Genomic DNA, 24501 nt, shown 5'->3' on the forward strand with positions numbered 1-24501 from the left:
TCCTCTCCTCTCGCTCTCCTCTCTCTCTCCTCTCCTCTCCTCTCCCTCTCCTCTCCTTCTCCTCTCCCTCTCCTCTCCCTCTTTACTTTGAAGAATACTTCTAGGCAAGTATCCCGATTATTGTTTTATGAGGGAACCTCATTAAGGTAACTTCATTGATTATATTTCTGTACTAAGGAAATAGCTGCCAGCACTAAATATTTAAGGCAGTTTATCTGCCAAATTAATGCTGGCATTGTATCAGCCAAGCAGCCCCGATGCCAGCAGCACTACAGCATATTCTGCTGTGGGGGTGGCCTGTACACTGTGAGTATATCCCTAAAAGCTGCTGAATCCTACTTCTTTTTACCTAAACCTAGGCTAAAAATATAACCTAATTGTCCTCTGTTCTGTAATTGGCCTAGTTAACTAGCTGAAACGCACAGGCTACATATCACTTCTCTCCACAAAAGCACAGTCTTTGCTCAGAGCAGGGAGGCTTCTGTCTGGTCCGTTCCTGAAGTGTTATGTCTACGCAACAGTAGACATTATGCATAGAGCACGGCCTTGTCTATTAATAAAAAAACTATTGAAACTTTGCTCACCTTGAGAAATAAGCTCATAGGAATGGTCCTTGTTCCTCCAAATTGCCATAGAGTATGGAATAGGATATGAAGTAGAATATGACTGCATTGCAACTACTTACCCCCAAACAAAAAAAATGATAAAAAAAACACTACCACCACCACCACCATCACTACAACAACACTGGAGAAGAAGGAGTTACTTACATTGAGTGAGGATCCCTGTTAAGGCATTTTTGAAACTCTCCTTGGCTTGCTCCATTTCTTGCTCATGACCGGCCTTTTCGTTCATGAGCCGGCGAACATGGCTGTTGGCTGACTGCACCATCGAATAAAACTGGTTTGCTGAGCGCCGATTCACCTCGCCTCGCTCAATCCAGGTAAGCAGCACTGTGATGGCCTCTGAAAACTTGCTATCATCTAGAACAATCAAATCACAGGTTTTAAACTGCAGGCATAAATAACCTGCCAAGAACAGATTTTCTGCTCCATGTCACATTAAAATCACCATAAATCCTGCTTGCAGTATATAATTTTGGGCAACTTTTGGGTCCTTTGTTCTATCAGTCGTAGGAAGCCAATACTGCCACATGAAACTACATAAATCTTCCTTCAGGACTTGTCTTCTGCTTATTTTAATAGCTTTCTCACAACAAAAAGCACCCCCTCCCCTTCCCTGTGGCCTGACTCTTTGCATTCACAATGTCTCCCTTAAGCTGTTCAGTGATATGAAATGACCTTACAGCGGCAGCGAGGAGACCTCTGTGTTACAGGACCCACTGAGGAAATGAAATGTGTCTGTGTTAATCTGCTCGGCCAAAAGCTCATTCTTGGAGCTTGAGCTCAGCCGTACTTTTGTCAACAGATTTTGCTAACATCACATTCTTAATTAAGGAACAATGACGAGGCTGAACAATTCCTCCTCAAAGCACTGATTAATTACAAGGAAGTGCTTTGAACAGATGATGTGTCTGTATTTGTTTTCTGTTTTGCATTTGTCTGTGTTTTGTTTTACGTATTTTTTTAAAGGAGTCCAGGCAAATCCAGGCAAACACCTGGATTACAGATTTATGTTAACCATTCAGGTAAAGTTATATTTCTCTGCAGAAAGATAACAAAAACTGGTCACTAGATTTTGTACACGCCTTCCCCAAGTAATCTTCTTTACTCTGACAGTGCTCTCAGCTTCCACAGAAGACTCTTAGTGCAGCATCCATTACACTTCTGGTTTCATCAGGATTAAGAGGACACATTTCTTTTTAAGTCCCATTTAGGCTGAACTGCAAGAAAATGTTATTTCAACAGAGTGTTTTCCTGTGGAACCATTTCTGTGCGATTTGATCTATATTTTTTCCCAGGATTTTATTCCATAAAACTTCCATTTCCCAACATATCATTTTAAACATCTTACCTAGTCCTTGTTGGTTAGGTTTCTTTATATATATTTTAAATTGTAGGTAATGCTTTCCACAGGAGAAAGTATACAGTTATGGTGAGAAGAAGTGGTATAGTTATAACCAAAAGACACTTAAAATGAAAACTGGGAAATATTAAACCCAACCAACTGTGTTACAGGATACAGAAATGTGGGGCATAGTTTGTAAGACTCTGCTTTCTATGTACAAAGAATAACGAAACACTAATTCTTAATTGACGATTTAGGCTTTTATTCTGACTCAGTAATCACTGCCCTAAAAGGCCAGGAGCCTTTCTGTACCTCTCTGGTACAGAGAGGACCAGTGGACATGCTCTGTGCCCGCAGCCTGTGAAAAATAGATTTTACATTGCATGATCTTTAGCAACTTATTAACTGAAATGTGCTTTCAGGTACAGCGATAGGATTTGCTCTCCACAGCTAGATAGGCATGTTCACCCATGATCCCTGCAAAAATTTGCAGAATAAGAGCATCATAAAATCCTCCCTTTGTACAATGATGCATCTGTTGGGACTTTACATTAGCATGTGATTCATCATCATCATTCATTAAGTAATTGTCTCTGGGGAGGAAGAGTCAAGTGGGCATCTTTTCTCTCCATAGTGTCCCCTTGGATTAGACTCCACTTCCTAGCTTTGCTGGATACATACGCAGCAGGTATATATTAAGTGACTCTAATGAGTGAGGTTGGTTGAATGTGGTCCTCAGAAAAGCCAAATGTAAACAAGACTCATGCAAAGCCTCTTAATTGCAAGGAAACACTAGGATAAGGCTTTCCAAAAGGTTTAGGTAAAATCTTCAGCCTGCTGAAACGCACGGGAGCTGGATGTCATGTATGCAATACAGCCAAGAACTCATCCCTGGAACATAATGTTTATTATAATTACAGTAGTCAATAAGAATAACTTGTAATGGCTTCTGGCAATGTTAGCATGCAATTTCCAACAGTCTGTACAGTCAGGTCGCGCTGCGGATGGCACTAGGCTGTTAACACCAAGGATGCATCTGATTGTGAGTAGAGAGTAACTACAGCTGAATGTTCCTTCTTTTTTACTTGTAGACATCATTATCTTTATCATCACACATAATTTATCACCTTACACTACATTTAGAGTAAATTATCCTGTTCAATCTAGGTCAAGACATAAACAGCAAAGTTGGAAGAAATGATACACAGAAACACCTCTGAAGGGGTACACCGTGACCTGTGAAGAAAGAGTGCACACAACTGAGCAAAAACGTTTCATGGACATGCATAAGGAAAAGCAGTTGCACAGAACCATTCTCCCTTTTTCTTGCTTTAACGTCTCCCCAATAAACAGACATACGTTGTTTTGCCATAGAGTCTATATGAAATGAAAACCCTCCTCCTTTTGTTTTTGTTTTTCTCAGGCACAGTCTGTGTCAGTGAGGGATGTTCCTAAACATGCCATTCTTCTGCCTCATAGATTCAACCCATTTAAAAGGAGACACTGAAAACATGTTTTTAACATATTATACTGCCAGGGAGCTGCAGAGGTCTGTGGGCCTCTTATAGGTAATTCATGGCTCTGTATTAGCAGGAAAAAATCCTTTCATTGGTAAACATCAGCATCTTAATTGATTACATAATTATAAGAAACATTAAAAAATGCTAGAGGGTTATATATGCACAACAGGAGCACATTAGTAAATAAAATCTTTTCTCTACAGTTTTTAAATTTCCTTATTTCACCTTAATTTCTATCTTCTCTATTCTTGAGCTGACTACTCAGTGACTGGCATAAGGTACCTCACCGTTAATTAATTTTCTTTATCCAGAATGCAGTGACTCTTTCTGAACAATCAGAGGTTCACTTAGAAAATGAGATTTTTATACTGGATTGTTCATTTATTTTTTATTTAATAGATAAATAGTAGAAGAAATGCAGCAATGGAATCTAATTTAAGCAGAGCATGAACTGCCTTATGATTGCAGCCATTCATTAAAAAATAAAATAAAACTCCTAATTCTGTTAAACTTTATTCCTTTGCGGTAGGATGCACATAAATATACACTGTTTAAGAACATAATCTTAAAATAAATTCCTTTATATAAGACGTGCTTCCATATGTAATTGTTCTTTTAAAATGAGCATGCAGCAAATTATTTCTCACATGTCAAGTTTTTTTCTCCTCCAAGTTACAGCATGTTTTAAGCAAATAAGGTAAGATTCATCTCCTTTACGTCAACAGCTGATTTAGTAACCCCAAGGTCCTGGTGTAGTCAATGGAAAGAGATGGACACTTGGGGGACAGGCTTTGCCAGTCCTGTTTTAGCTGTCTATTTGAGGGTGAGATGAACTGTGTCCCAGAAGTGCCCGCTTCCCTTAAGGAGCTGTAAAGGGAGCCTGAGGTGCCCTGCTCATATATAGACATCTCGGCAACAGACATCTGCATGTGGTCAGAGTAATCCCAACACAAGTTACACAAGTGCACCAGTTACAGAACGCCTACCCAGCACTTGTGTACCGGTGTTGGGTTTCTGGTTATGCTGCAAGCTGTGATGCACACTGTGTCGCTTTAACATTACTCATCTATTGAGGACGGCTTTCTGGGTGTCTGTCAATAGAGATTTCCAGGTGCTGCTAGACTCAATCACAGGCCTCTAGAGATAAGATATTTCACATTCCTCTTATATCAACTGAAGATATTTGGCACTTAAATCCTAGCTTACGACTTAGATGGAATGAGATACAAATAAAAAGGAAAATACATCCCTAGAGCTGTCTGGGAAATTGTCAACAGAGATATTTTTTATGAAAAAGAAAAAAAAAAAGGAATAATTGTTGACAAATGTTTTGCATTTTTCTGCTTGTAATTTGACCACCTTCAAGCAACCCCAACTGGCTTAAATGTTTTAAGAGAAAAAGCTGTGACAAGAACTGCTACAAAACTGAATACTGGGAAAAATTGTTGGAAACAGAGATTTTTACTCCCAGTTTATGGACTTTTTCTGTTGTAACACAAGGAAGAATACAGCTCAGAGTAATGTGAAACATTGTGACTATTTATCTCTCAAAGTTAAGCACTTCCATAAGGTGCTTTCACAACTCGGGTGATGGTTTCTATGGTCTTATCCATTAGAAAGGAGATAGACAAATACATCACTCTGAAGCTAGACATTCAAACAATCTTATTACTATCATTTTTACATTTATAGATAAGTTTCAGATATATCTAGCTTTATATTTCTGTATTTAGAGTGTGACATTGTATGCTGGACTTCTAGCTAGGATAAGATCAGATATTGGTCTACAGTTTCTTTTTAGCCTTGTTGGTATCTTCCCAGTCCTGGATTTTCTTCAAAGTAGCTGAGATAATTCACACAACACTTGAAGTCTGTCTAAACCGTGGCAGTCCTTCTATGTTGTCCTACGGTCCATGGTGTTGTGCAGAGTCAGTATATACTATCTCTTGTCTCTAATCTTATTCCCCTCATGCATTCTTCTAGGCTTGCAGGAAGATGCTGAAAAGCCAGAGCTGTCATTCTGTATCCTAAAGACTACACCTAGACAGCTCCTGTGCTAGTTGTGTATGTTTTGGGTTGCATTAATGATCTCATTTTTCTCTGGCCCGTCTGTAAGGTGTGCCCTTATGCTGAGCTCTGCCCTGACCAGTAGAAATCCAGTTAACAAACACCTCTTTAAGGTTTTCTTGTGAGTACTGAGAATGACTGTGCTACAGGGCATATAGAGAGGGGACAAGAGTTGTAAGATATGTCCCATCGGTTTGCCTCTGACTGACAGCCTGTCCCTGTCAGCTGTAGCTGTGCCATAGGAGGATGTCCCTGTCCCTTGCCCCATCCTCACCTGCTCAGCTCTACCCCTTTGCTCAGGGTTGCGCTGCCCTCAGGTCTGCCCGGAGCTGCTCAGCTGATCACATTCCAGTTTCACTTTGTCAAACTGGGCCCAGTCCAGCCACTACAGGACAGTGGTAGAGGCCAATTTGGGATGCAAACTTCTTCACTCCATATATCTGCAGCCAGGGGAGGACGTATGGCCAAGGTTACTGTTAATCTGACTTCTGATTTATTAACTTATTATGCTATGACTAAGATCTCTAAACTGCGAACACAGAATTCAATAAGCAAAATAGTAAACAGCCGTGGGTGACTGCTGTGGGTGAAACAGGTTAGGGAAAAGGTTTACTAACCTCTTTCATCAATAGGTCCAGCCCAGCTCCCCTGTGCATCAGGAACAATTTGCTGCCCAGCACACACCACTTTTGGTACGGCAAGACGACCTATTTTTCTCTTGGCTTAAGAGCTTCCCGTGCACGGAGTGCCTGCCACTGACCTAGAAACACAACTCTTCAGCTACAACCTTCACCTTATTCTTTTCCCTTGCTCCAATACCTTATATAATTTTGCCATGCAACACACACATCAGTCTGGTACTTTTGGGATTAATAACATTTTTAACCCAATGGCACCGCATAATAAGTGAGAATCGGGGAATACAAATTCTTACTGCCAAAGGGTTATTTTAACGAAGGATTAATATTCAACTTACTATTTCTTAAATAGCCTTAACTGTATGCTATAACCAAGAAACTTTGCCAGTTATGTAATAAATGACTAGCTGAAACTAGATTTGATAAAAATATACATATACGTTTACTAAAAGGTATCTTAAAAGGTACTCTCTCCCCCCTAAATCGTCAAACTCTTTCTTCCAAATTAAATCACACCAGATGCTTCCAGAGGTGGGTGTTTCATGTGAGACACAGAAATCCATTATCTTATCCTGCTGATGCCATTATTTCCAATAAAAAGTAATTATGAGAGTATTGAGTTTCCTCTCTATTTCTCAAAATCACACGACAAACTTGCAGATCGGCGAGGTGCAATTTCCCAGTTCATGGTAATTAACTTGAGTCATTTTGCAGTGCAGTACATTTAATCAAGTGGGTTTTTATTAAAGCCTTGAAATTCACATTGATACAATACAGATTAGGTGAAGGAGGACACTTTTAGTAATGCACTTAGCAAGGAACGTGTTTCTCGCCAGCTTTCGGAGGAAGGTGCCCAGGGAATTGGGTTACCAGGCTGCCAAGAGCTGAACCCACCTTACGCTCCTCTGCCAGCAAAAGTGCCCTCACATCGTGCCTGCACACAGCCCCCGTGCGAGGCTCTCCAAGCCAGATGTATTGTGTCACAGCAGATGTCAGCAGCATATGGAAGAAGGAAGGAGAAAATGATGATCTAAAAACAGGAAGGGTGAGTGAACAGATTTGATGCTAAAGCGCCAAAACGTGTCTGTGGCAGGGCTCTGTCCTGAGATACTACTAATAAAAAAGGATTGTGCTCAAAAAACGGTCTGGAGTCTTTCAGCAGCAACTAAATCTGGCATTCATTGGATTTGTTGGGAGGATCTCAGCTTTGCCTCCCCTTCTGACGTAGCTTGCACTGAATTTGATCCTTTCTGCGTGAGACTTGCCTCTCTGGATAAGCACACCACTTCTGCACCGCTCCACAAGTCTGATTTCAAGTGCAGAGTGGTAATGAAAACAGTGTAGCTTTTTTTCTCAGTGAAATATCCTATTTCCCAAGCAATTAAATGTTGTTTATATTTCAAATGATGTGCAAGGGTTGAGATTGTCAGGCTTGATGTTACCTGAATCTTGCACAAGATGCATCCCTGGTTAGTTCATTCTACTGTAACTGCCATCTATTTATTTAAATTTCCAATCTGTTCTCTCTTCAGGGGATAATACAGTGCCTGGCAAAGAAGCAGCATCTTGATTTTTCAAATTATATTTTTTTAAATGGAAAACCACATGAATAACTTTCCTGTGCTCATAAAGAAACACTGTATTTAAAAGGGAGGTAAATTCTAGGGTACTGTAAATAATTTGCAGATATTTATGTCTCCTTTGCTCAAAATATTTAAAAAATGGATAATCAGATATAAAGAGATGTCTTTGTTAGATGGTGGTACTATTTAACTACCTGCAGCAAATAAGACAGACGTAGTATTTTAAAGGAGCTTATTTGAAAGAAGTGATTTCTGAAGAAGACACCATTAGGTACAGATATGCTTGAATTAAGAATACCATAATGTTTGAAATTCTGCTTTGAAACAGAAGTGTCATAAGCACACAATTTAAAATGTTTTGTTCCAATGCACCTGACAGAGCAGCTTTTCACTTAAGGATAAATCCACCTACCTCCAGTTGTGCGATGTTCTGGGCACCACATTACTCAACTGTTTATAAAGCGCCCAGGAAAACAGATGTCAGAGTATGCAAATTTAATCCTAAATATCTACCGACACATCTCACTGTGCAGTGATAGTGCATCTGATTTAATACTGAGAAATTAAAATCTCAAAGACACACACCAAACTAAATGCTGCAATGAACCAGAAGACAAGAAGGTCATGTTTTTACAATGTGATAGCAGAAGACACAATATTCTGCTGCTTTTGTCAGAACAAGAACTGAGTCTATTCTCAAGGGCTACTGAAGGAGGCAATTCACATTTACACTTTACTGTAAAAGACCTTGGTTTCCCGGAATTCACATCCATGAATTTTTTGAGATATTTTCTCAAGGAAACACAGATTTTTACCTAAGGTAGGAGGATGTCAGAAAGGAGGCCAGAAGTTTCAACAACCTGAGTTATGCTTAGCTGTTATCTTATTTTGTGGCAATCAGACAATGGTTTGATGTAACTATTTGCAATGTCGTGACAAATTTTGGACTATTTGGACCAAAAAGTTGATTTGAAGAATACCTTTTGAAAAAGTGAAATTTTACTTTACCATTTTAAAGAAATTACTCCTATTTTGTATTTTACCTTTTTCCTTTCAAATCTACTTTAGTGGTTTGGAAGGTCAAAAAAAAACAAACCCAAAAATAACTTGTAATGCAAAATTAATTAGCAGTTTTATTTTCCCAACCAGTTTGCAAACCTAAAATGTGTGGTGCAAACCTAAAACTGATCAGCATAGGCCTGGTATGGGGAGGAGCTCATGTTCTTCCCCATGTCACCCACTTAGTTTGAATGCTGGAGCTCATTTCACTCTGATAATCCAGGCTCAAGGTCTCTTCTGTCTTCTATGTGTCAGAATCATGAAGAGTGGGAATCTCCCATGGGAGTACATGGGGGTACATGAAACAAATTTAAATAAAATATTTTGTGATCAGTCATCTTTCCAATGCAGGAAATCTCTTCTATTATGAACTATAATCTCCTTGGCTTCTCCTCCTTTTGGCTCTGGCTGTGACCAGCAAAGAACATCATTAGCAAATTATCAATGCAGGGCAGTTCAAAAAATGTTTAATCAATGACAGTTAGTAGTGTAGGTCTAAATTTTTAGAGCTAGAGGCTCAAATCCATGAGACCTACACCAAAGACACTGGTAATATGTCATTGCCACACAGTGCAAAGTGGCAATAACAATGCACAATAGGTGGATAGGTAAAGGAAAAACATTACAGGCACTTAGAAAAAAGAAAAGCAAATACACCCTTGGCTAACCACATGAAAAAATGCAGAAAAAGGTGTCCACACTGCTAACAAGGAAAAAGTTATGGAGGATTTCATTTTCTGAATCCTGAAGACCTTAATGGAAAAAGGAATAAGGAAGAGGAAGAGGAAAAGGAAGAGACTCATAAAACAGCAATGTCTGCCACAATGGAAAGTAGACAGTAAAAAAAGATGGAAAGTAGAGAAAAACTGCATTAGTCCACAGTTTTATGCATTTCCCTTGTATCTGCACAAATCAAGTGTTCAAACCAAGTTCTTTGCAGAAAGCAGGGAATGAAGAGTAAGTCATAAACCCTTGTGCTTTTGCAGGTATGCAAGGGCTCATTTGCACTGATTTCCCAGCCCCAGTCACCAAGCAATGCACTTTGAGAAACCAGTCCTTTTTACTCTAAGAAGCTCTATACCAGTATAGACTACCTGGCTGAAATTTTGTAATGAACTTGTTTTTCCAACTGGCATAAAAGATCCTCTATACTCTCTCACCCACTCTCCTCTGTGGCAGTTACTGCTGTACCAGGTGACTTCAGCACATGAGAGGAATAGGAACATGCTGACAACACTGGGGTGAGAGCTTCCAGCCAAGTCTGATACATAAAAACAATGATTTCTTTAAGTCTTATGCTGCAGTTTACAGAAGGTGAAAAAAGCTATTGTCACCTCTGTTATAGACTCAATAAATATCTAGACCATAACAGGGGACTGGCTGATGAGCCTAGTTCATCTCTGCTCAGTGTCAGATTTCCTTGCTGTCAGGAATTTCCAAGGTTATTTTGACAACAAAAGTTGCTTGGATTCAGACCAAGTTGTCTACATCTGTGATTGCAAAGCAGTATCTTGGGATGACAGATGTTTAGCTATTTTGGCTTGCTTTTCAGCTAGTGGTGTTCAGTGAAGTTCTGGAGGCTCTGCAGGAGCCGAAACCTGCATATTGGGCACCTGCAGCTCTGTCTCATGAGCTGGCAACAGAGCTCAGGAGTCTTTTGAAGTGGGTCATGACTTTCCTTAAGAAAACAACTGCAAGGCATCTGCTCAAAAAACAGTCTTTCAAGGTAAATCCTGCAGAGAGCAGATATATTTTGATCCTTCTTTTCTTTAGGATGAATTCTCCAGTCTTTTGCAGCAATGTAAATCTGGTGATATCCAGAAATCTGAGATTTTGACCCTAAGTTTTATATACTTGTGTGTATGTGTGAATGTGTGTGTATACATATATGTATCTTTTGCTTGCTTAAGTCCACAATTAAGTTGTGAATGTATGATGACATAAACTGTCCTTTGTCAGAGCTAAAGAAGTTTCTTTAGTGTTGCTTTACTTCTGTTTTCAGGATGTCACAAAGGGTTCATGTGGTGAAGCCATGTTGTCCAAGGCTGGCTAAAATATTCTGTACCACTGCCTTATAGATACAGGCTATGATGCCATAGGAACGAAAAGGCAGACCAGTATAATGACAAAACCTCTTCTCTGCTTCCTAGAGTACCTAATATAGGAAACAACTCATGACCACATGAGTTCATCTCTTCATCCTTCATCTTTTCATCCACAACCTATACATATCCAGGGCTGGTGCCATTAATCTCACTACAAGGCAATTGCTAATTAGCGATTTTTTTTTTAAATTGCAGTATTTTTTTGCTAGATTGTAATGATTTTTTTAACCAATAAAAATAAACTTAGCATTTTGGTTTTTAACTTTATTATATTTAATTCTGTATGTTTCTGGAAGTTTATCTTTATTTCCAGAGAAACAGTCATGCACATGGTGTCAGTCTATATCATGCTCAAAATATTTCTATATTAAACTTGTGTATATATGCCAGGCTCTGCTCAAATGTTCCTCAGGAGAACCAAAGATCTAAATGCTTGGAATAAGTTTTAATTAAGTATGGAAACTTCCCAGAATGAAAAGAAAAACCTTTCTAAATATAGACATCTTAAACATCTTGCAAAAACCACATTCAGTTGCCCCAAGCAATGGCTAGCCATACGGAAGAAATTGTCCAGACTGCTTGCATTTTCTGGCTTAGTGCAGGAAACCTCTAGGCCTTACTACATAAAGAAAAACTTCCTTATAAAAGATTAACTCCCAAAACATTCAACTGAAAACAGATTCTGGGAACAGATGGGTCTAAACCTCTGTATTGCATTGTAAAACCTCTAGAGGAGCTGGACTGGAAGCTAGGAAAGAATTAAAAATTCTTAAATTTGAGCCTCTTTCCTCCTTTTCTCCTGGTCTATCAATCTGTCTGGGTCATTTTACCAATCTCCCAGTTACTTAATGATTTATTTAACAGAGGAGACTATGTGGTGAGAATATCAGTCAGTCAAACTAATAACAGGCTGAAGTAACAGTGACAACAGCAACCAATGCAGTACCCAAAGAGACAGTAGGGTGCATCTCTGCTCCATGCTCCAAGGATGCAACACTTTGCACTGTCCTTCTTTGGCTTCCCAAACATGTTTTGTAGTTAGAACAGAGAGGCCAGTGTGTTGACAGATAGATAGCCTACAACTAATCTAGATAATTCTGAAACAGTGGCAAGAATCACAGTTTCTTGTGACCTGGCACACAGTAAAGTAATGTGTTTGGCCACCATGCGGGGGAAGAATGCCAAACACCATTGCTAAACTCTTAATGAAAACAAATACAACTCTAAAGGGTATGAGAAGTTGCTCGTTTGATCTTTTTTAAAAATTTATTTACCATGAATAATTTTATTTCTTTGCATCTTACTTTCTATGTTAACTATTAAAGACAGGAATCCTCAAACTGCATCCTTGAAAAATACTAACTTTGTACGTGTACCTAGAAAAAAATAAACAAGAACTCAAACACATACCAAAACAAGGTGCTACCTTGCACAAATAATTCTAAACCTAAAGAAGGAATGAAAGAATGGATGGTGTGTGTCAGAGATAAGTTGTACCACTGCATCTGAGGGGCATGTTAAAATGCAGCTCATGAGGGCAATTTAAATGCCAGGAAGTGGAACAGTCACATGCATGTAATGTAGTAACATATCAGTCAAGGAATAAAGACATTTTAAGAATCAGGCATTTAATATGAAGGATGTTTGTAACAGGTTGTCTTATAATAAGAGCATTTCCAAGGTAGATAACGACAGCAACTGAACAGAAAAAACCCACTGTAGTATTCTAAAGGTTGTGGTTTAGCTGTCAAAGCACAGATAGATGGACAGACGTTATATATTGCTAGAAGCTGGGTGAGTATCATTATCATTGGCATAGAAATGGCAGAGGAATGGGGGAAAGCTAACAGGGCAAGTAATGAAATATGTCGGAGAGAAATCTGTTCCCCTTCTCTGACTTCTGGATGGCCCCTGCTCTTAAGGAATAATACACTGAAAAGTATCAAATGCTGCTTACCTTTCAATTTTTCAGCCAGCAAAGCAGCTTCATGTTCAGAATAATGCATTATTGCTGGAGGGGAAGGAGGGCGCAGTCTGTCTTCTTCCATTTTGCGTCTGTGGCGTTCTTCTCTGGCCAGCATTCTTTGTTTGCATTCCCATTCATAAAAGTCATCTCTTGCCTGAGCAAAATCAACATGAAGGCGACCTGAATCCTTTTTGTCTGTGCTAGATCCTAATCTCATGCGGTAACCTGAAATCAACAAGCAGAACTAACTGTTGCAAGACTTCTTTGCTTATTTTTTTTTCTTCTTTTCTTTTTCTCCTCAAGTGCAGCTAAGTAAAAATGTACATTAACAGATCCCCACATATCTATGCAGGATCTATCGATCATTGTGTTTTCAAAGGAAGATAAAGATTCACCCACTCATTTTTCCTCACAGTTTTCTACATCACCTGTCAACACAGTAGATGAGCTGAAAAGTTGACCTGAAAGTACAGAATCTGTATTCCTATCTAAAAGTCTCTCAAACTATGTAATTTTTCCTACTTTACACTCCCAACCTTTATAAGTGCAAAGGCCAACTAAACAAAAAATAGCTACTAAAAACAGATCTGGTTTGGTCTTAATGTAGAGTTCTTCTTCCTCTGATCCTGTTGAGAACATGTGCAGCTTAGTGTTTTTCTCCAGTTTGCCAAAGGATTTGGAAGTATGAGGAAAGGCTAAATTTTATAAAAATCATGACTACAGATGAATGAGAAAATTGTGCTACACAAATTCCTGTGCCACAAATAGGGTGGTGTCATATCTGTATTGGTGCTAGATTTCAAATTTTGAGGCTTTACAATAGCAAACGCTACTTTCCAATTCTCTATTGGAAATACTCTGACAACAAATATAAACCACCTACAAATGAATTAAGTTCAACATTCTTTAAAGTAATTTTAAAAGTGTGGATGGATTCATTAGACATTTGCAAGACCCCTATCAGAACAAATAATGAAACCTGTTGTGCCTCACCTTTAGCGATGTCCTACATACTCAGAACTCGGTAAATGTATCATACGCTAAAGCTAACAGACTGCAAAGGCTTTGAGTCAGGACTACGCAGCAGTACAACAGGGCCCTGCTCTGAACTAAACCCTTTGACTGCTGTCAGAGAACAAACAAATCATACCAAAGCTATAAAAGGAGCTTTTCGTGACTATACTGTGGAAGAACATATGCTGGGCACCTATCTTTTTTTAAGTTTTATTTCCAAGCCCAGGAGATACTTGCAGAGCAGTTTAGCTAACTTTCAAAATGCTTATTTAGAGAAAGCTGCAAACAGAGCCCTCAGTTGCATGTAAAATGAACCAGTCTGCACAGGGCTAGCTCCAGCTTCTCCATGCCAACCTGCTGCAGTAGCCTCAGAAGCAGACCAGCCCAGCAGAGACTTCTCAAACCACGGGATGCTGCAAGGATGAACTTTGTGCTGAGCTGGTGCATAGGAACTCTTCAGAGACACACACTACTACAACCACTGTGTAATAACTCCAGGGGCAGGAAACTCCTCTTCAAAATGGCAGGAAAAATAATTTTTGCTGCTTTTGAGCAGCAATCCAAGAGAACTAACTTTTCAGTTTCAAGATTTTCCTGTGGTTTGAAGAGCTTCAGCGCCTCACCACCACAGTTAAAGCTCAGTTTTGAACACTTCTCAGGGACAGCAAAGCTAAGACTTGTGTAGTAGATTAGGAGCATCTTTGCAAAAATGCATATCCAAGTATGCACTGTTTCTTTTACTGCTGGAAAAACATCCTGCTGTAGGAATACAAGGGACTGTCTGTACTACAGCACATAAGAAACAGCAGCTTCAAAGACATTAAATATCCATATATGTAGTGATCCTTCCAAAACAAACAACCTGGATGCCTTTTGAATTGACATTTTCCTTTCAAACGTCTTGTGGAGTTCAGCTAAGTAGTCTGTCAGTAAGGAATGGCTATGACTTTCATTTTCCAGCAAGGACCTCAAAGCCAGATTAAAAATTCAAGGTAAGTGTTTCTGAGGCTACTCAAAGCCAGAAGGCATCAAAAACTTCCATGGAACCTAACAAATCTGGTCTTCAAGGGTGAACTAGGACTGAGTAAGGCAAGACAGGTAAACAAGGGGATTGTTTATTTTAAAGCTCCTCTATTTTGCTATGCTTTCTCTTGTGCAGAGGACTAAACACTGCTTTTCCCCCAGAAGGCTATTTGTGGTCGTATATGTAACTCTAGTCACAAGGTGTTGAAGAATTACAGATACACTATATTCAGTAAGACATAATAGAAGAGTGTGAGTGACCTTTCAGAGCTGGGCCCTGAACTAATGAGGGGGTAATTATGTGGTTTTATCTACAGAGGTGTAAGCATGAAGGGGCCAGCCAAAAAGGGTCAGTGGTGCAGCTATCCTGATAACTGTGACAAATGTTAACCCCCCCCAGTTTGACTTGCCAGCTGCATTCCTCAAACAGTGATTGCTCTGTGCCAAAACAGCATTATCAGCAATGTGAAAGGACACTGCTAAGGTGCCAGGTCTCGTGAACCTAAAATTAGATCTCCCAGCTGGGCTGTACTTTCCAGGAAGACACAACTCTCTTCCTCTCCCCCCATCTTTTGCTTTGTTGGCAGGAGCACATTGGGCATGGACAGAGAGAGAAACATATCACTGCAGGATGCAAGACTCTTGTGGAGCTCAAAGCCCCACTTAATCTGAATAAAGAACTATTGAAAAGGACTCTGCATCTATGGGTTGTATGTGCACCAGCAAAGTTGAGTTTTATTAAAGTGGCCCTCGTTTTTGAAGTAAATGGGGATAATGGAAAAAAACCCAACACTGAACAGTGTAAATTGCAGTTCCAAACCCAGTACCCTGAGCAGCACTGGACAAATGGTTCCCTTTAGGTAACCAGTTTAAGTGCCTCTAAATTAAGAAATTTTTGAAATTGCCCATGAATCACCCTGAAAAAAATATTTGACTGCTTGTTTAACTCTAAAAAATTAAGGTGGTCAGCCAGCCAAGTGGTTTCCACCAGCACAGAAACTTAGAGTAGCCTGCTGGGTCAGTCCAATTCTCCTGTCGGATCAGGGTCAACTTCAATGTATGATCAGGTTTCTCAGGGCTTGGCATCTTTCCTTTAACAAAAAAAGCCAACACCTTTGGCATGACTTCTTGCACCTTCCTAAATCAGGTTTTGTGGACACTACAGGACCAATGGCTCCTTGATAGTCAGCAAGATGCTGTGTAGCAAGTGATGCACAACTGGCAGGTCCTACTGCGTATATGAGATCTTCAGGCACACATCTGGGTTGGCAACTTTGAGCTTCAGGGCAGCTGGGAGGCTCGTTTTTTTCCAATATCATGTCTCATTAATGAGATTTTAGGGTATTTGAATGTACGACAGAACCACTTGACATTGCTTCCCCTTCATGCCTGGGCAATGAATTGCCCTCAAAGCCCCTTTTCCCTATCCCTTTGCTCAGGACTGTAGCTAGCACTAACTGCGTGCCTAGCTTGTCACTTTTAATTTCAGTTTTGCACACAATGGCAGAGAAAAAGATTTTGGGAACTTGCCAAGATCCCCACTTGAAAGGAGCAGCAACAGGAAATATTAATAAGGGTGTTAAATAAAAATCAAACACAGCATTTCCATATCACAGATCTAATAAAAACTCTCTGGCTTGACTTACCTTTGAGTGTTGCTATACTGGGGAGCGGCCAATAGCTGCTCTCTAACTGGGCATCTAGATCAGTGTTGATGATGATCAGCGAGAACATAAAATACCAGTACATGGTATTAAATGGAAACCCACAGGGGAAAATATCAGCACAGGAAAAATGCATACACACGCTTTTGGGGTATAAACAGGTCTGTCTCAAACCACCTGTTCATCCCGTATTTTCAAGTCCAGGGCCATCAGTATTTGCAGGAGTTACCGAATTGTCAGCCACAAGAGTAAAGTACATACAGTTTGGAGAAAGAGCTTTCTCATGGGAAGGTATGGCAACTTTAGAAAATCTTTTCCTCAGAAGATCAAAATGTAACTTTCAGGGCTAAATGAAAACTGCCCTTCCTCAAGTCAACTTTTTATCATACCCTTCTACTCATCTCCCAGTCTCCTTTTCATACATATTTACTTGGGAACTACTTGATGGGTTTTGTAATCACTTGCACTATTCTGATGATAAGCATGGGATAAATACAAAGTCTGATTAGATTAGATGGGGTAGACAGATAAAAATGATTAGGTAGACAAAATTATCATTATATTACAGACATCAAAGGCACGACTTCCCCTTAATATAACATGCATACTATATTAACCACAAATTCTGTCTGTATGTCTCCTTTGTCTCTTGCAGGGAAAATGCCTTAAGAATATGATTAATCCCCACCATTTCAGAATACATTATGTTTGAGAATGAAATAAAGACTGGTTAAAAAAACCCCAATAGTTCACTACAAATAAAACATGCCTCTGCCTAATGCCAAACCTCCCTGCTTGGTGGTGATGGTGGACAGTCAGTGCTCCCTGTTTCATCTGCAGAGTCCAATGCTGGTGGTAAAAAGTGAAATTTGGCTGCAGCGTGCCCCTGCTTTTCTTCCTCCTTCCTATCAGCCCCACTGGTTCTTTCCCTGATCTGGTCAGAAACAGTAAGTACAATACTTTATGAAAAAGAAAAGACATGAAAGAAAAGACAGATGGGGTGGAGACGGTAAGAGGAAGCAGTGTGACTATGACAAAAGGAAACGGAGGGAGGAAGGACTGATGGATCGGGAACTTGGAAATAAACTGGCAGAAAATACAGGATGAGGACAGGAATCTGTCACTTCCATCTCTGCTTGTGTTCCTTATTCTGAATGCGCACTTTAGTGCCTTATGAACAAGGGCATATGGCAGCACAGGGAATTTCATACCTCTAATCATCAAATCTGGTCCTCCAGGATTTCAGGCATATACGATTAAAATAAAAGTTGACTTGCAGTGAAGCAAAGGGTGCAGTTAACTGCCAACAAGCAGGAAACTGAGCCAGAGGGACACTGGCTCTGGCCCAGGGTAGCAGCCTCTACCTTTCCTTGCTCTCTTTCTTGCCACTGTTTCCTTTATCATATACAGCAATACCAGCTCCTATTGAAACTGGTGTGCCCCTCCTCTGCTCTGTTATCTGTGGAGAGGGGATCCCTTAGAAGTTGGAAGCGGAGAAGTGTGCTACTGCTTCCTACTACTGCAATGACTGTAATCCATTCCAGTGAAGTACAGCATTATGATAGTAATGTGAATAAATGAGTAAACAGGAAGAATGGAAACTGGGAAGAGTTGATGAGGAAGGAAGAAGAAATGCAGTGAAAATAATAATTTAAAAAGTAAGAAAAAAACCAGGGTGGAATGAAGATCTGGAAGAAACCTGAAAATAAAGCAATGTTTCAAAGAAAACTTTAAAAAAAACCTCATAAAAGTAAAAATTTTCTGTAGCTCTTCAAACAGATATTGAAAGGAAGTAGCCAAGTTAGGAAAAAAAAACTAACCCACAAATCCAAACACAAAAACCTTTGTGAAACGAAGGAGCTAGGTTTTTTCCTGACCACATATTTCAAAAGTTCAGATATTTTCTTTACTTACTTTCTTTCATTTTAAGATGTAGTTGATGGTGATTTGAGTAAACACGTTTCTAGCTGTGTGAGTTTCCTATGGACACCTCCAGAACATTGAGGTTACGACCAGAAGACGGCTAAGGTGGGAGCTCAAACAAGGTATCCCTAACCATTAGCTGTCCCCCAGGCTCCATTTTGGATGGTCCCAGTGGGTCTTTTTGAGGTCACCCTACAAAGGATGGGTGGTTGTAAGCCAGTCTGTGTCAGCTCATCTTGGCCATGGAGCAGTCTCTGGCCCTTGTTTATTTAAGAATAACTTGCATGTGGGGTGAAAGGGTTACACTACACTTGTGGGGCAAAACAATGCTTGTGGGTCTCCCCAGGACCCAGAAAGAGAGAGATGAACCAGCTTGTGGAGACAAATACATTCAGGGAATGGGATGCAGCTCAGAAAGTTGTAGAAGGGCTCAGTGAGGAAGCCAATCCCTCTATGAAGGTGCCTGTAACCTTAAGAGGGCACAGACAGTCACTGAAGCCTGATATGTGAAAGCAGAATTGGTTTTCATCTTTTTTCTTCTTTCTTTTTTTAAAATTTTTTTCCTCTATGACTTACAGGGGTTTTTTTTGTCTGTTCCTTTGTTGGAAAATAAGAGAGATTCTGAAATTTTACACCTGAGTTTCTGTGGTACTCGTTATCCTGGGAGGCAACAGACGTAGCTTACAGATGGGGCTCAGAATCTAACCCATGCAGTAGCTGAATACATGTACACATAAAGGCAGACTTTATTCAGACTGCACAGCAAATCTATAAAAATATGCCAATGAAATTGCCAGCTTATCAGAGAAATTGGCACTGGAAAACAGCAGTGTTCCTGGCCTAGTGCCCTCATCTTTCCACAACCTGTGAGCAAAACTACATAAACCTGTGTAAATCGAATATAAGATAGTTCTGTAGTGAATTTCAGGATCTGTTGCATTGTTGTGGGATGGCAGGAAATTGCTCCTGGTTAAGCAACATAAAAAAACCACATACAAGTCTTGGCAGACACAGAGAAATACAGGATTGCCCCTTGCCACTCCAAGCTACAGTCACTGAGCTGAAGAAAGACTTGCTGAGATAAAAGCTAAGAAAATAAGGAAACATTAGCATCACAAAATACAAATGAGAAGCAAGGAAAATCCATTAAAGAATGTGAAGTACCAGAAAGGTAAATGGCTTTATCAACCATGAACTCCTCTGAAAAACGAATGTGACAAAAATTCTTCTTGCTTTTCCGAATTGCTGTTATATCTCCACACTGCTCAAAGACTTCCTGAATAATTTCCTCCGTCGCATTTTCTGGTAATCCTCCAACAAATACTGTTTTACACCCAGGAGGTCTTTCTCTTGTTGAAGGTGGTGGAAGATCTAAGTCAAAACAGAAATCACATTGGAATACAAAATTTGTCTTTTGATCCATTGGCACTATTCACTCCCCTAATCAGTTCTGGGCAGCAACAGTTATTTGACATAGCATGGAGGCGGGAGAGAGGGAGAAGCAAAATAACTGAATATTGCAGAGATTGTCCAAAATTGATCACTTGAATCTAAACCTTTTCAAGTTCTAGACGGTGTTTCAGAGATTAATTCCTGCCACTGCAGGTCATTCTGCAGGACAGAGAGTAAGGTCTGAAAGGATCTTTATTTTCCCTGCACAGTCACACAAAAATTAGAAAATACCCTGTTTCATAGCAGGGGAGCTTCTGTAACTGATTTGACCCTGAGCATAGATCTCAAGCACTGGTGCAGTATATTCAAAGCCTGAATTTCACCATCTCTGGCTCATACCCATCACTCGCCACACTTGCCAAGTGTGTGGGCCCTCTGCAAGCCAGCCCATGCTGTGCACACTCTGGGCACTTGGGTTGGATGGACACCTTTCCCTGGTTTTCGCATAATTTCATTTCTGTCTCAGAGTACAAGAGCACAGCAAACAGAAAAACAAAGTGGGCAACACAACAAAGTGACAGCATGATGAAAACGCTCTGCCGGTTATCTGTTTTGTCTTGTTGCCAGATAATGGAGCGGACGCCAGCACACAGGAAGGATAACCTCGCTGTTTACAAGTGCTCATGAGGCAGAGTGGCTAGAAATGTTATTTTTATGTATAGATATATAGGGAGAGTATATACATACTTAAATCAGAAAACTATTAAAATTTTGAAGGCTGTATAAAAAGTATGCTTTGTCATAACACTTCACCTTGTTTATATGTAGATTACTAGAGCATTCCTCTAGAAGTAATTCCCTAAGCAGGAATCTGTTTGATATGACTTAGTTTTTTTGCCTTTTAACACGATAAATGGGGTTGCAACCTTAAAATATACATAGATATATACATATTCACACACACAGCCAGTTTGATTAAACCATGATCTGGCTCAGTGAGAAGAGTCCATTTGCACAAAGTCCCAGAAGGGGCAGAAGGAAGCCTAGTCCCAGCTCTTGAAGAGGAGAAACAGCTCATCTGCCAGGCTGCCCCCCAATAAATAGAGAGAGGAGTCATAATCTCCTTTTCCTTCCATCTCCCCCAGGGAGGGAACAGAGTGAGTCAGTGTTTGGGTGCAAGGTGCTGTGTTCAGGGACATGAGCCCAGATTGATCCTATCTAACCGCGGGCACCTGAAGGGGAGCACAGAGATGATCAGCACCTTATAGCCATTATATTTTGTGACATTCTGATCTAAATGAAAGACAGATTTCTACTATGAGAAGTGTGGATCTTTGGGCTCTGTTAGCTCTGCTTAAGTAACAATTTTTCTTTTTTGTACAGACTGCAAAGGTTTTTTTACATGACCTTACAGAGATAAATAAGCATGCTCTGATACCATACCATGTTTTACACGAAGAGTAGACCTTAAAAGGAAACATCATAATTGCCTACAGTCTATTTTAAAATCATAATTTTTATTAGTTAAAGAAATATTTTATGCAATATATTTTGGAAAACAACATCCTTTCATCAGATCCACTTACTTGGGTTTGGAGGGAATAGCGTGCAGCTTTTGCAGTGAATTATTTCTTTGACTACAGGCACATCTGTTGGTGGTGGTGGTGGCACTAACCCCATGCCTGGTATCATTGGGTTAATCGGAGTGATTCCAGTCATCATGCTAAGACTTGGATCAAAGCCTGGTACACAGATTGAATCTGTAAATATATAACATAAAATCCTGGCTTATAAATCTTGAAACTACTTGTTACTATTTTCTTGCACAGATCGTTTTGCTTTAGGCTTTTTTTTCCCCAAGCATCACTGTTAAAAAAAGGAGAAGGGGAAAGGAAAAATGAAAAGGGAAAAGGCAGAGCAAGAAGGAGAGGGAGAGGGAGAGGGAGAGGGAGAGGGAGGGAGGTGAATTTTCAGTGAAAAAATTATGCATGAAGAAGGGCATGTTACATAATTTAAAATATTAATATGACTGAGTAAAACACAGCACATTAAAGTGTAAAACCATGCACCATGAATATCTGTTATTATCTGGAATCCAATTTTCTGTTTCATAACGCTACTGTGGTGTTTACATTGCCTTCTGACCAGAGTGTACGAAGAATATAATTTAACATCAATATGCCCTCTCCATCTAATTGTCAGACAGATTTATCACAACATAGCCTTCTCACATAAGTGACCTTGATTTACGAACACTTCAGAGAAAGATCCATTTCTGGCTGTTTTATAGAAGTGTAGTTAGGCAAGACTTCTAACCACTTTATCCTGGAATATCAAGTTTCGGCTGTGTAGAATGGGGTATTTTTGAACCTTGGAATTAATTCCTTCTTGTCCTGTTATTTAATCGAATTAGTAGATTCTCTTTAACACTATAGCCCCATAAAGTAAAATGCATATTTGGCAGACGCTACACTGTCTCCTTCCTGATCTCTTTGCCAAGACTTCCATACGTATTACTTAAAGCTGAAAGATTTACTGGGGAGCACCAGTGCTGTAACACCAAGAATTGTAATAAGCAGATGTTTCAGATGAACTGAGAGCCAACTTCTGAAATTTGCTTTCGTTAAAAACAAGGCTTTGGGTTTCTTGAAGCATAATGAATAAAATATTTTGAGAGACTGATCTCTTTGTTGGCATAACACTGCTGCTATTTGGCATCATCAATTATTTAAAAGAAGAGCATTACTTTGGTGTTCTACAGGTTTTCTGCTGAGTTTTCTGGCTAGCAACTGGAAGTACTTAATGATACATGTGAATGTAGGGTTTGGTAGCTTGGGAGCTTGTTTGTTTTGAAGAAGCAAAGAGGGAAACAACTTCTTCTCCGGGATTTTTAGATACATATATATGTTTAGGAAATGTGGTCCACATTTTCTACAAGGCAGCATGATCAATTGAATGTGACCAGAGAGGCCTGTTTCTTCATCCTAAATCTACTGCTGAGAAGCTATGTGACCCTGGGTCAGGCCAATGACCTTTCTGTATCTTAATTTCTGCATCTCCAAAACAGGTACAATAATACTCACTGGTGAGGATTAGCTCACATTTTTATAGCACTTTGCAGGTTTAAAGTACTCTGTGGAGGCTGAAAATTAGCATTATGATTCCTGTGAAACATCCGCAATTATCTTCTCTGGGGAAGACAACTGAGGACTGAGAACCTCCACTCCAATGGAGCTCGTATCTGTCTTGGCTGCACGCTCCCTGCTCTCTATGCACTGACTGTGAGCCTTCATCACTTTCAGGCAGTTCTGTACAACAAGTGTAGCAAGCGCACAGCAAGCGAGGATTTGCTTTAGGCTTATTGAAGACTAGCATTAATGAAAACTCATGATATTACATTACTTTTTTTAATAAGTGAGCTTATGAAAACGATTTGCTCTGGGTGTGATGCTGTTTTTCAATATCGATGTATATGCGTTGCTTTTCAGATTAAGCTTTGAAACTCGGAGCCTGTCATTTATTTCACGGGATGCAGTGGTGGCTGTATTAAATATTCATAGTTAGTGAATGCTGGGCGATAAAGTCAGAGGTGAGAGGTCAACATACAATTCAAAGAAATCCTTAGGCTATGCTAATTTGCTTGATCTCATTTTTAAAAGTCAGACTTCTGTCAGTCACAGCAGTCCATCCTGCGCAGCGCTCCCCTGCTGCGGGTGGAAGTCCATCATTACTTCTCGCTGCTAAAGCGACCAGCAGAGTGCCGTGGCACACAAAGAGGAGCGCCATAGCAGCACTCAATGCATTGTATCGTACTGGTCCTCTCCTAGGAGCAAAGAAAACCAGCACTGGAAAGATGCTGAGTTGGGCATCTTGTTCATCCCTCTTGACAAAGGTATGATCAGCTACAGTCCTAGCCAGATATGAAATTTCATATTAAATACAACATCCACAGCAGACCCCACAGCATTCTGAGGCAAGGATGGAACAGGTGGGATGTACAAGAAAATGGACAGAAGGCCAAGTTCTTTTTGTCCTGTATGCATCTTTCAGGCCCCGTGTGACAGCAAAGGAAAAACACCTTCACCTGGCAATTGCTACCACAATTTGTATTTAACCATTGCTGTTCTCTCTTTAAGACAAACACTAGATACATTTCAGCTTCGGTACAGGAGTAATGAACTAAAACAACAGCAATCTCTGCCCAAACCACAGACACATTCTCTCACACAAAGCCAAGATGACAGGTTTCAATAAGCTATAATTTTCTGAATATAAATTTAAGAGAGATGGCAACAAGGGAACTCACATCCACAAACATTGTGAACATGGCCTTGAAAGGGAACTGGGAGGGAGAATTTTAAGGTTGTGTGACAATCAAAGCAGGTTTGTGATTTAAGTGGAAGAAAATTATTTGCCACTAATTCCTGCCGTGGCCATGGAAATGTGACATTGTAAGTAACTTTGCCCATGTTAAATAAGTACATGGCTTTGTCATCAGTTTCTTTTACAACTGGAATCAATCTACAAAAGCATGAGCAGAGTGCTGGGAGACAAAACTCACAAAATGTCCTCCTAGGTG

General features: G+C 39.9%; 1 protein-coding gene across 1 annotated transcript in view; it reads right to left on the reverse strand.

Annotated features, from left to right (window-relative positions):
• LOC104542914 (ecto-NOX disulfide-thiol exchanger 1) overlaps positions 1-24501 on the reverse strand; it is a gene marked incomplete at its 3' end in the record, with an annotated part of 73520 nt that overhangs the window by 18080 nt on the left and 30939 nt on the right. The window contains exons 2-5 of the mRNA XM_010187380.1: positions 21509-21682; positions 19695-19901; positions 12898-13131; positions 771-983 (exon numbers count right to left, since the gene is read on the reverse strand). Coding sequence (XP_010185682.1) covers positions 771-983; positions 12898-13131; positions 19695-19901; positions 21509-21682 — 828 coding nt within the window. The remainder of the gene's footprint in view (positions 1-770; positions 984-12897; positions 13132-19694; positions 19902-21508; positions 21683-24501) is intronic.

The sequence above is a fragment of the Mesitornis unicolor genome, unplaced genomic scaffold (assembly GCF_000695765.1).
Source record: "Mesitornis unicolor isolate BGI_N332 unplaced genomic scaffold, ASM69576v1 scaffold19136, whole genome shotgun sequence".
NCBI classification, from domain to species: Eukaryota; Metazoa; Chordata; class Aves; order Mesitornithiformes; family Mesitornithidae; genus Mesitornis; species Mesitornis unicolor.